The sequence below is a fragment of the Apteryx mantelli genome, chromosome 3 (assembly GCF_036417845.1).
Source record: "Apteryx mantelli isolate bAptMan1 chromosome 3, bAptMan1.hap1, whole genome shotgun sequence".
Taxonomy (NCBI): Eukaryota; Metazoa; Chordata; class Aves; order Apterygiformes; family Apterygidae; genus Apteryx; species Apteryx mantelli.
This window is the reverse complement of record NC_089980.1, coordinates 133,498,358-133,512,969: the sequence shown is the minus strand read 5'-3', so window position 1 is coordinate 133,512,969 and position 14,612 is coordinate 133,498,358. Positions and strand designations below refer to the sequence as shown.

Here is a 14,612-nt window from a genome sequence, read left to right as displayed (position 1 = left end):
GCCAAATGTCCAAAATAGTCAATCCAGATAAATCAAGTAGGAATCTGGTGAAATTCTGATTGCCATGTTGTTCTGCATTTACCTCTGTATGTGCAATAGTTCATGTTAGTGCATATTAGAATGAATGTTTTTATTCAGCACTTTGCACTGGTGGCGAGGAAAACAGCCAGCATGCAATGGTCATTCTAGCAGGATAATAATATAATTTTCTCCTGTGGCAGTTTCCTTCTAGCACCAGTGCTGATCGCTGTTACAATAAAGGAACTGGATTTCGTAGAAATCTCCAAAGGTTGCTTGCGAGGACTGTATGCAACGTTTACGATTGCACGCTTAGAGACAGATTTGATTGTGCCGAGAGAAAACACAAAATGCCATGTGTCACAAGTTACAAGACTGAAATGAGATGTTTATCTGCAGCTCTGCCAGAAGTTTGCAACAAAACTGTAAAGCCTACAAAATAAACTGATTTTGTTGTTTTTATCAATGGAGCTTTAGCAGACTGGCTCAATTTTTTTCAGAAGAATTTCTAAACAACCTGTACCTCATTTTGGCCATTTCTACAGCAGAAACTTGTGCTGACGTTTTTGTGTCTGTCCAGGATGTGCAGAGGTCTTGCACCTGACCAATTCAGTTGCTAGAACTGCTGGAGAACTTAACATAGATGCAGGTCTGTCAGCAAAACTCTTGGGTCGAATTTACTCGAGCAGTTTAAAACTCAGCTTTGCTGCTATGCTTGCATCTACACCAGGAGTCGTTTGCCAAGGCACTATACCAGTATTCCTTTACTGGTAAAGCACTCCTAGTATAGACATAGTCTTTGAGTCAACCTAGGAAGATTTCTGGTTTCATGTTTCAAGTGGTTTTGACATGATACCAGCTGAAACTTAGTGGTTTTAACAAAGTGTTGTGGCTTTCTTCTTCTTTCTTTTTCTTCTTTTTAAAGTTCAACTGCTTTATTAATTTGCAGTAAGGAACAGAAGTAAGTGGGTTAATCTGAACCCAAAACACTCGGAGAATTGAAACAGAAAAATTGTTCCCATGAGCTGTGGCAAAGTTCTTCCAGATCTAGAAGTCTAGCTTTAACTAGTGTAAAATATTTTTAATATATTGCATATGTCGATAGTACTCATTACACGGTACCTGCTGCCCACCAGTTTCCCAGAGCAGGTTTTTTGGCCAGGCTTAATGTTTTGTTAGTTGGACATGTGAAGCCAGGACTCTAGTGCCCATCATCTTCTGGGTGGGAACTGCCAAACTAAAACCCTTTTATTTTAAACTATTTTCCCGTGTCAGACAGCATTTTGGGACACGACAGTTCCCAGGAAAGCAGGGGGGGGAATGTGGGGCTATAATCAGCTCCTCTCCTTTTCCTTGTGCCTCCATAGTTTACCTGTTGTGCAACACTATATCTGGGAGCGAAGGAGGGTGAAATTTTTCCTGACCCCATCTGGTGATCAGCTTATGCCCTGAAGCACGAGAACTGAGATCCCCTTGTAATTTTCTTCCCAGCTAAGTGTAACTTCATATGCTGTTCTCATTCCCCTAAATGCCTCCCGTAGCAAATGTTCTGCTGGGTTTGATTAATAGAGTCCTTCTCTGCCTCGTTATGTATCGGCAGCAGCGTTTATGGATCCTGGAGGTGAAAACTTCAGATGAGGTTTAAATAAGCCTGCCTGCAGACAAAGCGGCGTGGTGTTCGCTGTGCGCTCTGCGATTTTCGGAGTGAGCAGCTGAAAGCCGGCGGTACTGTACCAGCCGCGGCTGAGTCGAGAGAGGGAAGAAGCGGTGCCGGTGGGGCGGAGGGAAGTGAGTCGAACCGAGAAAGCAGGGCTGACTTTCCCAGCTGTTACGGACTCTGTGCTTGCCTTGCCAGATCGACTCGCAGGCGTGGGACGCTGCAGGATCCCAAAGGGCTCTCATTTCCCCAAACGCAGTGAGGGCTCCTTCTGCTTATTAACGCTTGCAGTGAGTGAGGGGCTGTGCTGTGGCCTGATACGGTCAGTATTTGCCGTGTTATTCCCCACCCTTGTCGCCTCCTCGGGTTAGAAACGCAGAACATGCAGCCCTCGAAGGCTACGTGCTAGCTCGGGTAGCTCTCCTGTGTAGTCAGGCGACCGGTGTGGACACGGCACCCAGACGGGAGCCCCACGAAGCACCCTTGCTTTCCCACCAGGCTCCCTGGTGCTCTTCGGGGCGCCGATTCTAATCTGCAAAAAGCTGCCACGCGCTTTGATGGCCCCCAAAACATGGGATGCTTTCGCGGACAGTCCCTCTGTGGTCTCCTGGGACGAAGGGATGCGCCTTGCCGAGGGACAAGGTTTACGCTTGGGGTGAGGTGGCTCTTTGGTGACCACGGGGGGCTGCGCAACGTCTGCCTGTTGGGTGCCTGTGCTGCCCGTCTGCTCCGGTTTCCTTTCTGCCGTGCGGCGCTCGGTGGCAACTGTCCGCCGGCTTCTTAACACGTCGGCGCGCTCATGTGCTGTGGGTAGTATTAAAAGGAGTGTAGACCCTTGTCCGAAAAACAAAGGCTTTTTTATTACCTTTGCTGGGATGAAGCAAGCATTCTTTTAGACATACCCCTGCTTCTTAATCTTTTTACCTAGTAATTTAGGGAAACTAATTAATTCCTAACAGCCTGAACAGTAAATACCGGTTTCCTATGACAAAATCCATATTATTGCTAGTAAGCACGTAAACTGTTTTTGTTTCGTTCCACTTGAGGTGTTGCATAGTTACTGCATGATTAAACCAAAATAATATTTAAAGCCTGGTTAGCCCACACCTGAGTATGAAAGAACTCAGCACTTTTGGGTTCACTCTTGCATTTCTTCTCTGTGTCTGGGCTGTGTTTATTTTCCTAGGGTATCAGAATACGGGTTTTACAAATCACAGCACAGCTCTAAACCTCCACAAGCCCCGGCTGTGGCGGTACGAGGCACAGAGTTGCCCTTATTCGACATGGCATTTTAACTAGTATCCTGCAAAAGCAACACTGAAGGGTCATTAAAAAACAAATCGTCCAATAAGCAGATGCCTTTGCTGAGGCAGTGCAGATTCAATTTGGACCCTGCTTACTGCCCGTAAATCAGGAATCCTGTCTGCTCGCATTTGGATACTGGTATATTTGCTTTTTTTTTCTTTTTTCCCCCCCTTCCTTCCCTAATGGAACTCAAAGGACTCGCTCACGTATCGAATTACATCCCCATTCAGACACTGAATTATTGTATCGGTCGTTGCGTACGAAACGAGGGAAGCTGTTGTTTTCCTCAAATGCAGCCGGGTGAGGATTAGCTCGTATCGGCCGGGAAGAGCCGCGGGCATGATGGCAGGAGCGCGGTCAGCGGGAGCAGCGGCGTCTCGGCTGCGCGAGCCGTGAAGTGGGAGTTAAGTGAGGTTTCATGCTTCATCACCACCGTGGCACCACCTGATCTATAGGCGATCTGTGACTTTAGGAACTGAAATAACAGCCCTCGGCAGCAGGTCCCGGGCAATTTTTTTTTGGTTTTTCGCTTTTTTTATTTCCCACTCTTACCCTGCCACCCCCCCTCCACGCACTTTGGCAACGTTCAGCTTCCCTTTCACTCCCTTATTTTTAGGGCTGTAGAAAGCAGATCGAAAGGATTCGGAGGTGACTTATCTTCAAGTTAGTGGAGGGACCCCGCTCAGCTGTCGGGCTGAGGTGGCTCTTAGGGGCAATGTTAAGCTCACAGGAAGGCTGGGGGCAGCGAGTGGCTTTGGCCCCCGGGCGGAGGATCCGGTGCCAGCCGGCTCCTCCTTCGTTCCCCTTTTCAGGACTTTGGGGACAGTAGGTCGGATGCTGTCCTTTCGCAGAGGCAGAAACCGGTTCTCCTCGCAGCGCTGTCGCGGCGGGTCAGTATGGAGCTGCGAAGCATCAGCCTCAGGGACCAAACCTGCGGGTAGGTTTGCGGAGCGGCTTGCTTAGGGACTGAATCCGGTAGCCTCCGAGGAGTCCGGCTTTGCTGTTAAGAGGATGATTTACCCTAATATAAGATTCCCAGGGAACTTAAAGCCAGCAGCAATAGCTTAAGTAAGTCTTTACAAGCTGATTGACGTGTCCGTTCTCCGAGACCGTCGGCCGCAAGCCAGGTTGGAAACAGAAACCACATAGCTGTGGCCGGACGGGCACTGGGCGAGCGCTGATGAGCCCTGCTGGGGGCCAGGTGTATTCCCGGGACCGGCGCCGCGCTAACACATGCATCAGTCTCCAGCCGGCATGCAGCAACGCGCACCGAGAGCGGGTGGGCAGAGTACGTGCCGGCCTGGAAAAGGCCGTCTAGAATCGCTGAGGTAGCTGGTTTACGGAGCGAGTTGTGCTTTGGTGCACCGTGGGCTGCGGGACCCGGCGGAGGAGATGGCGGCGCTGGGGCTCCTGCTGCCTGCAACGCTGCCGCCAATGCGGGCTGGTGCAGGCAGCTGGGTTTTAGGCAAATTGGCTGCATCCTCCAGGCTATTGGCGAGATGCCGCTGTGAACCTCTGTTTGGTAAAGTTTGTGTCCCTCCTATTAAAGTATTCTTTTAACTTCTTTCCCCCCCCCCCCCTTTAGAAATGCGACTCTTGGGGGTGTGGAAGGAGAAACAGTTTTAGAGATTCTTAAGGCCAAAATCTGGTCTCAATTATGCCAGTGTCCATCGGGGTGTAACTCCGTTGGATTCGGCTTTGTTGATGGAGCTGGGCAATCCAGAGCAAGCCCTGGGCTTTTAAGTTTGCCTAAGAAATAGTCAGAAAAGAGGAGGAGGTTGCATTTTTGTTGTTGCTTTGCTCATAACTGAGGGTATTTTGCTTTTAATGTTTAACAACGATAGCTCCAGACAGCTTGTTTTTTAGTACCAGCAGCAACACGGATATAGTCAGCAGCAGACAGTGCTAGAGCTGACGCCTGGATTTAAATGAGAGTGGTTCTGTGAAGTGCATGCCCACATGCGTCGTTGAGGCTTGGTACGCTGCACTCCGCGAAGCTGCGAGCTCGCTCTGGAGCGCTCTTTCAGCTTGGGAAACGGGAAGAGGATCTTTTTCTATAGTAAATATGGGCGCTTCATAATTCGGTGCCAAAGCAATAGAAAACCTAGTTCCTCGGGGCTGTTTAAGGTCTTTTTCTTCTCTCTTTTGACAGCTCAGAACATTTCCATTGAAGGAGAAGAAGCTACCCTGCTGGGAAGCCAATGTAATTGATGGGAGAAGTGGGTCAGCGGAGGGGTTGTTAGCTCTTTTCCTCTCGTTGCATACAGTCCCTGCAATCTCAGACTGGTTCGTAAGAAGTCTTACTGTCCCTTAAGACGTCTGCAGCAGACCACAGACAGCAAGGGTCGCACACTGAGTGAATCCAGAGACAAAACGCTCTGCAGTCCTCAGTATTTGCGGCTCCAGAGGGGTTTACCTGGCAGCGCGAGCGGGAAGGAGCCATGCGCGCGCGTTAGCTGCGACCTCATCCCGCCGGCTTGTTTCGGCCCATCCGCGCCCCGCGTCGCGTCGCGTGTGCATGACGTGCCCTGGTGCGAGCGGCTGTTACGAAAGGCAGCGCTTTTCTTCGCACCCACGCAGGCATAACAAAAATGTTTACAAAAGGAGGACGGCTATCAAAAATCACTCCAGATTTTTGGAGGGCAGAAATTCAGAGTGGCCCCTCCGCCTCCTTGGCTCCTAGCCTTTCTGCGGGACTCGAGCCTTGCCGTCCCGGCGGGTGCGTGGGCTTTCACCCAAGGCCGCTCAGTGCCCTTTTGTGTTAGTTTTTTCCCTTGTCTTCAAGGGATTCCTTTGGGCAGGAATTCCTGTTCGCTCTGCCTCAGCGCGCTGGGATTTCTCATACGTTGTGGGCTTTTAGTGCTTGGAAAGACGGGCTGTGCCTGCCAGAGCACATGGTGCTTCATGCGATGGAGCAAAAGTTTCTGGCCCGCAGAGCCTCAGAAGCTGCCTGATAACCTGGCCGCGCTCGCGAGCCCGCTGGGCAGAGCCAGCGAGGAGACGTGTTTCTTGCACAGGAGGCTGAGGAGAACCGCTCGCAGATCCGCTTGTAGTTTCTCCTTCCCTGGTACGCGCTGAATTGCCGCGGTGCCCAAGCAGGGAGCCGGCGAGCTCGCTGCAGGCGTCCTCGTGCGCGTCCCGCGTGCACCCGCCTGGGCCCGCCTAGCAAGCGGTGGCACCTCCGAGCCGCGCGCCCGCTGCCCCCGTCCTCCTGGGCGGTGGGGTTTTGGCGTCGACCACGGCGTTGAAGCGGGAATGCCCGTGCCGCTGGGCGTTTGGCAATGCCACCGAGCGGCAAGATCTACCCTCAGGGGCTAGCAAATCACCTCTGAGCGGGCAACGCCAGGGCGTTTCGCTGCTCCCTCCTCGCGCGCCCGCACAAACCTTTGCCGTGGTCAGTAGAGGCTTGTTTTAGGGCATTTACTCAAGGACCCGGTGAAACTCGTAGAGTTCAGGAATAAGGTTAATTTGCAGGAGAGTGTCTTCACCGGGAGCCTACCCCTCTTTTTTCCTTTTCTCCAAAATACTTTGCAGTTTGAAAACTCAGTGTTGCGCTCATCAAGAACTGAAACCAAACATTAAAAAAAAAAAAGAATAAGAGAGATCTGGTAATGTGACAGTGAAGTTAGGATGAGCAATAGAGCCAGTGTGTAAATTTAAGCTAAATTTTCCAAGAAGGTAAGAAATGCGTTTTGGTCAGACTCATGGTCCATCCAGCCTCGTATTCTACCTCTGGCAGGGCAGTATGAGATTGTTCCTTGTATATGAGATTATTTATTGTTTTGGAAGACTGCATGAGCCCGTTCACTTTTTGCAGTGCATCCCTCTTGTGTCCCCCCAAGCATTCACGCTTGTTGAGTTAAGGATGTTAAATGTAAAAACAAATCTAGCTTGGGTGTTCAAAGCGGTGACAGTGCCAGAGACACTCAAGGTCTTTTGTTCCATGAGGGTTGCACTATGAGAAGTAGCGTGAACCTCCAGGAGGCAGTTCCTGTCATGAGGTTTTCACCATCTTGGACCAAAAATCTGTGAAAACATCCTCTCCCATGATATTTTTTGTCTGCCTTTACCTGCTATATAATTTCCTTCCAACATTGGAGCTGACCTAAAATCAAAATTTTAATGGACTCTCTTTTGGATTTAGAAACGGAGATTGAAAACCTCTTGGAGTTTGAAGGAGCTTGGATTTGAGATTCTGCTCCTGACACGTCATTAATTTTAAGATTGTTTTCCCAGCAAGCCTAGGCTTTCCGTTCCCAGTTGAAGATCATTTACCATTGACTGAATGGTGAATTATAGTAGTGGAATGAGGCAGAGAAATATGTCGATATCAGATATAACAACGAGCAGTCAGTCAGATTTGAACCTGCGCCAATCTATACAACCCTAGCCTTGAAATTGTTAAAACAAAGAAGTTCATTACATTTAATGATCAAGTGTCCTTCGGATTTCAGAGGAGAGTTTATGTTAACCATTTATATTACTCAGCTCTAATATAAATGGCAAACTCAGGGAAAATCCTCTTAAAATTAAATTGGAAAGTTTTTTTTTTTGTATCTATGTGGTTATTTCACTATGAGGAAGTATCTGCTTTCCAGACATCTCTTCAAACAAATCATGTCTGAACAGAAAAAATAAACAAGAAATAGCTGAAACTACAAGGTTTTGCTGTGTGGAAGAGCAGAGAAAGGAGTTAAAAAGAGAGAGAAAAAAAAAGATGAATTTCCTGAAAAAAAATGCCTTTGCTTATGCCATGTGGCTATCACATTTCTGTCTACAAAGCAGGGCCTTAAGACGCTGCTCAAATATAGCAGGTTCTCCAGACAGAGGGGACCTGATGTGCTTCACTGAAAATATCATCGGGCAGAATTGGGAAGAAAGTGCAACGGCTTCTATCAGCCAGTTCAGAGGCAGTTTTCTGTTTCTCGTGCGGGGCCCATACCAAACTTTTTGGTTGAAAGTGCTTTGCTTTCATCACCGCAAAGAAACAAAAAATAATAATTTATGAGGAGTTCAGTCGTGGCTTTATCACTAGACATGAACTGAGAGCAAATGGTTCGCAGATCCCCAAAGCAGCGGATAAAACTAACCCTTCCTCTTTCTCGCTCAGTGCAATCCACCGGAGCTTCAGCAAAAAAATAAACTGTGTTTATCCTTAAAATCGTTTCCTCCATAATAAGCCGTAGAAAGTCCATCAAAAGGCATCTTTAGCTTCCAGTAGTTGCCCCAAATCATTTGGTTTCATAGTGTTGAAATTAAGGTGACTGTAGGTAATTGGGCCAGCATCCAAATGGGACATTTTTGGCCAGATGCTACTAAGATTAATGCCATTTTCCTTCTTGGACAGCCTTTTCAGCGCTGAAAGCACTTCTGTGTAATGTTTTAACTGGATAACGGCTTGACAGACGTGCCAAGTGCTAACTTCAGAGTCTCTCCACCTCTGAAGTCAGCTCCTGCGCGCAGCGGCAGCGTGCCCGGGCGTCTCCTCCGCTCTCTGCTTATCGCCCCGCGCCCGCGAGAAGCGGCCGGCCCCGACCTCGCCGTCTAACGCTCCGCTAGACCTGGACGAGGGACGCAAGGGGTGTGCAGAGCGGCTGCGATACCTTTTCAAGCGCTGCTCGCTGCCGGTTCAGCAACGCGGCGCTCGGGCCCGCTCTGTTCGCGCCGTCCCGAGATGCTGCCGCAGAGCAGGGAGCCCAGGAGCAGGGTCCACGCGGAGCCGGTCGCGGTTTGTTGCCTTGCCACCCCTCGTAGCGCTGATGTGTGTACATGCAGTGACCCCCCTCCCCGCTTTCGATTAGGCTGTTGGCGCCCTGAACGTTTCCTGCCCTTTTTTTTTTTTTAATTTTCTCTTTTGTTTTTTTTTTGTTTTTTTTCCTAGACCCCAGGCAGGCACAGTCATCCCCTCCATGGTCCTATGACCAGTCTTACCCATCCTACTTGAGCCAGATGACTTCACCGTCCATTCATTCCACAACTCCCCTGTCCTCCACTCGAGGCACGGGACTGCCTGCCATCACCGATGTGCCCAGACGCCTCTCAGGTAAAGACCACGTTTCGCCTAAAGTGATTTCGCAGCTAGGAGCAGGGCCGCGTGGGGCTGCCGGCAGCGGGGAGGCTCGCTGGCCTCGGCCGCGCCGCGGTCGGAAGAGCGAGCATCGGTCTGTGATAGCTGGGTTCCTGCACTGCGGGTGGGGGTCCAAGCCCCTTTCTTCTTGAAGTGGAGGAGCTGCCGTGTACGGATCTGTTTGAATGTCTCTAGGTTCATTTCAGATCAGATCAATTTTCCTTTCTTTTTTTTATTGTGAACCTGGTTCTATGATCAAATTCTCTTTTATTTTTTTTTCCTACAAGAGGACGTTTGCTTACATGTTTTAAAGTAATTGTGATACTCTCTATTTTTTGGTGATTTTCGTAAAATGTTTTGCTTTTGTATTGCGTGATATTAGACATCCTGACAGATAGATGCCTTGAATACTTCAGACTAAGGTTCCTTCTCTCTCATTTCAATCCAGTAGCTAAAGAAAGCCTATTTCCTTAGTTAAAGTGTATTTAAGATGCCTATCAGAAACTAGCTGAGTCACTTTAGGGTAAAGTTTGGACAAATTGGGCTTTGGAATGATACAGGAGTGAGGAAATATGTTTAGAAACTTAGACAAGGCAGCAACTAGGAACTGAGACTTTTTTTATCGAGCAAATGTACATTTGCATACTGTGCAATTCATCTCTAATGGTCCCAGTGATAAAACCAGCTGTGCGAAGTAATCTGATTGCCCCACAGTAAGAGAGAGCCTGTCATGGCACACAGTCACCTTGTGCATCGTGCCAAGAAGGAGGAACCTTAGGGGAGGGTGTCTCACTCTTAAAACTCCAGCCTCGCAAGTGTGGGAATATTAGCAACGTATGCCAAAAAGCATGTGTAATGTAAAGCAAGCCTTTATGATTCATTAATAAAAACCAAAGAATCACTCTTATTACATCTATTTTTTCCATGTTTGCAAGATATTATTGTAATCTGGGATCCTGCTGCCATGCACCTGTTTGACTCCCAGCCAGGTGAATTGCTCTCTGTCTTGTTTTCCCCTTCCACCAAGCTCGTAGCGCTGCAAATGTTGATCACTCCGCCGAGCTGCATCACTGACAAGCTGAACCTCGGCCAACAGGCGTGTAGGATTTGGTTAGCGTAGACTCCTTCTTTCTTTCATCTTGGAGGGGGGAAGCTTCGTTTCGCAAGCAAGCAGCTGCAAAGCCCTCTGTGGTCCTAGCGCTTGCTGTATTTTCGGAGAGGCCAAACGTACCCGTGTGGGCCACGGCTTGCAGTGCAGTGGAGCAGGTTCCTGTGGGCTCCCCTTGCAGTGCTGACTCAGTTCAAAAAAAACTAGATGGGCTTGATTCGGAGGAAATGCTTTGTTTGGCCTGAAACAGGTTCCCTTTGAGTTGGAGTCTCCTGGCGGGCTGCGTTGTCGAATCGGTTATTTTTGCAATTTTGCCCCCAGCGATACCTCCGGGAAAGGCTCGGCTGGGACCACGGCAGCTGTACGGCAGCTTGCTTGCCCTGCAGCCCTCGCTTGTCTGTGTGCATTCAGACGTGAGCGCCTCGCATGTGGGCACGGGCAGCGTGACTCAAAGAGCTAGCTGTATGCATTATGTGGCCATACACTGAACTTTTCGGTTGTGCTCTACGGTAGGTTGCCTTCACTCCTTTTGCCCTTCATCCTCTGGGATGTCGACCAGTGCCCCCACAATGTTCTTGCCTTTTCCCAGCACGGGAGACTTGCTTCAGGTTAGCTTCTGAATTGAAAAAGAGGGCTTTGATCTTCCCCAGTGCCAGGGATTGTCCGCAGAATTTGCGGAGGTTCAGAATTACAGCAACGGCCACCTTAGGTTGGAGAGGAGATCTGACTCCTAGGCAGCAAGGAGCTGCACTGTAGCTCGTACTGGAAACTCTGTGGTTCTTCTCAAGGTTTTCTATCTAGCAGAAAATTTCATTGAAGCACCACAGTGAGCGAGGGCAGGATCTGGCCCCAATGTGTATGATGTATAGAGAGAAATGCAGGTTTAAAGCTGCCCATTGCAGCAACCAGTTTATCCCTCACACTGGCAAAACCAGATCTCCACTCACTTAGTTGATATATGTTTCAGAAGAGAACAGAATTTTGAAGGGGTAAAAAATGGCTATTAAGAGCACTAGAAAACTTAAGGCACCCCCAGAGCATGAGGGAGAAATTGGAGTTTTACAAGGCCTTGAATAAAAACAAACTTTGCTTCCCAATACAGTGGCAGAAATCTGATTATCAAGGCTGTTAAAAATATACAAGGTAATTTTAATGAATGCCATATTTACTGCCTATTGCTTAACATCATGCAGGAGGAGGAATGGGTAACCCTTGGGCCTCACATGTCACACCTCCAGGCCCAGAGCTTCCTACCTGCCCCAACTTTATATCGCCCAGCCTTTTTGCAGGCCCCCATGGCTTTGCCTCGACCACTGGTTAAGGTGTGCTTGCAATTTAAAACATGTCAACTAATAAAGTAGTGTGTCCTTCAAAGTAGTGGTTCCCGGTCATACTGTCAGCAAGAACCCTCAAGAGCCGTTTGTGGTGATAGTCCTGTGACCAGGAATGTGTCTATCCCAACCTGCCGGTGGTGCTCCCTGTCCTGGCATGGGTGCATGCCCTGTTCTGTTCTGAGCATGCCTGTGTTTTGATTGCGGACCAGGGCGTGCAGCAGAAGATGTTTGGGGCTGTAGGAATGAGGTGTTGGGGCAGTTAGTGCCCCAGCAATTCATACGGTTCCCTTGCCCATGCGTGAGGGGAAAAGGACAGCATGCTGTAACCCTGAGGACTTATTCTGGCAGGCTGGAGTAATGGGGCCGAGCTGGTCGCGTTAGTGTCTAGACACATGCCTGATTTCTTTGCACAACTGAAATATTTGCATGCATGCTTCAAGCACGTGCAAATGAGTGCCCACAGCTGCGGAGGTGTTAGACTTCAAGTATTCGTCTTTTATTCTTCAGATGGGGACTAGTATTTGCGGTGTCATACAAGTAACTGATGATATTTCATGCATATATTTGGGCTCTATTCAATAGCAATAGCTGAAAAACAAAACAAAACAAAACAAAATAAAGACCAGCTGGCAAAACTCATGCAACTTTTGAACCAGTGATCTCTCTGGTGCATAAGTCTCGTGTTCATATAGAGAACAGATAAAAAACAGGCTCAAGAGGCCATGCAACTGACTTACCTTACTGCACTAACTCAATCATGAAAAGAGCAGGATTCCTTGAATTCACTCCCTATATTTTATTAAAATACCTGTCTGCTGAGACTTCCAGAAAAGGCAGTGAAAGTTGGTGGCCTAGCAGATTAATATTCTTAATTAAGTAATATTGTAGTGGAAACCATGGGAATATATGAACGTGGTCATTTTAGAAAGAGTTTTGCCTCAGGGATGTAGTCTTATTGCATGATTCATAGTGAATGCACTCACAGTCTTTGTGCCCTGTGCATAACCAAACTGCGTGTGGGATGGGGAGCATGAGTGTCTATTATGTAGTTAATGTATATGATTCATATAAATACGCATCATAGTCATTTTACATAAAGCTTTGGGATCGATCCAGCAAGTCCTCTGCACATGCAAGGTTCAGAGCAGGGACTACAGATTGGATTGTTCCTGCAGTCACCAAAGGGCTATTAGGCGGTAGCCAAAGGAGGTATGGTCTCCTCTGAGTTTAGGTGTCTGCAGTGTAGACATCCACATCTGAGATGATCACCTTAGGCTTCAGAGTCAGTGAGGAGAAACAAGCACTTGCAGGACACAATTTGCCTGACAGTCTGTGGATGAGCTGTGCCGGTCCCTAGCAGTGCCTTAGAAGTGCCTGTCTCTAAAGCGAGTTCACATATAGGCATGTCAGTTCTAGTAGCCTGCATTTGGTCGGGTGAATCTCAAAGAGATGGGTTAGCTGGTCCGTCAACATATCCCTATGACAGCCTCATCACACTTACGTTCTGGCTTAACCCAGCCTGTGTCTGCCTCTCCCTGATCTGCTTCTACCCTGAGCTCTCCAGGTTTGAGCTTGAGTTTATTGTTGAGAATGTTCTTGAGAAGGGAGGTGAGAAGACTTCTCCTTCCCCTACACTGTTCCTGGACCTGCTCATGCTTGTGCCTGAATGCAATAGCCTCTTGCTTTTTGCTTCACACTTGAGAAAGACTTGCAGGATCAAAGTCTTGAGCAACTGGAGGACTTGCCCTGGACGGGTGACATTAATACGTACAGTGCTGGCTATGAAAGAACTTGTCCTACACAACTGTCTTTGACAAATGCTTATATGACAAAAGAAAGAAAGTTAAAAGTTAAGCTAAATGGCATTTCAAATCACCAAGCCTACCTTCTCCAGCCCCAGGCTGACACTCTTCACAGACAGTTGTATTTGTGTATTTGTGGCGTATCGCCATGAGTGACATAAATCAGGGAAGCTGGTCTTCCCATGCCACTGTGCCCAAACTCTTCCTTCCCACGCATTAGAGTGCCCCCCAGCTCACGATGAATTTTGTTCTCTTTATGTTTACTGTGTTATTGAATGGGGACAGACTGAGATGAGGGTCACACTGGGCTCAACCCGTAAACAAAAGAAATGTGCAGACCCAGTCCTCTGAAGTTGAACGGCCATAAGGGAATGTCTTTACTAATAAATTACACGGCGGTAGGGCCTGGGCTGTTAAACACCTATACTATTAATTTGCTAGTATGGTCCCCGGACTAGTTTTGACTGGGGTTAGCTAGCGGTCTCCCAAGCAGCTCCCAGGCATGGTTTGGAAGTTAGCTCAGTGCAGAACCCATTGCCAGTGGGTGCTGAGAGGCAGCCACCCTGTTGTGGAGGCTGAAAGGATTTAATATTATGGTGGCCAGGCCATAGCAGCTGGATTTAGAGCCTGAGAATGGACCCTTACCCTGTGCTGTTTGCTAGTTTCAGTGTAGCCAAATGTCCCCATTAATTCATCTCCCACTGTAGATATCGCTGAACCATTTTGGACCATCCTGGACCTTAATGGGATATTGAATATATGAAATGTTCCTGTTCTCCCAGTTCACTGAGGGCTGACAAGTAAAAAATCCAACATGTGAGTTCTGACCATGCTCTAGTCAGTGATGATATACCTTTCTTTTACACAATTTAATTGCATTCCTGCAAGCCTACAAATCTTAAAATAAAGAAAGCATATATAAAGGAAGCAGCTCCAGCTGAAACTCTGGATTTAGTGTTCATACTTTTAATGAGAAAGTGGCTCACAGAGGTGTGATTTTTTTTCATAAGCTCCTGTACTGGTTGTCATCTTAGCTTTCTAAACTTAAATGTGAATTAACTTTTTTTTTTTTTTATGGGTTTGTTTAATGTCACTTACACACAATTTTTATAATAATGGTTTTCTTTTTTTTGGAGTTGCTCTTTGAAAAATATTAACTTTAAGAAAGAAAAGTTGTCTGTCTTTGTCTAGGGAGCTCAAAAAACTTTACAACACCAAACTGAAAAGAAATTGTGGCCCTCTGAAGTAGCTACTGTTGCATCCCTGAATTTCTGGTAACTTCATTAAATGCTGTGCGTGCTCAGGATATTTCTGGGGACTG

The 14,612-nt window shown here is 47.8% G+C and overlaps 1 protein-coding gene across 6 annotated transcripts in view; it reads left to right on the top strand.

Moving 5' to 3' along the window:
- RUNX2 (RUNX family transcription factor 2) overlaps positions 1 to 14,612 on the top strand; it is a 154,081-nt gene that overhangs the window by 49,600 nt on the left and 89,869 nt on the right. For all 6 annotated transcript variants that reach the window (XM_067294398.1, XM_067294397.1, XM_067294402.1 and 3 more), the window contains one exon: positions 8,862 to 9,023. In XM_067294398.1, the coding sequence (XP_067150499.1) occupies positions 8,862 to 9,023 (162 nt within the window). The remainder of the gene's footprint in view (positions 1 to 8,861; positions 9,024 to 14,612) is intronic.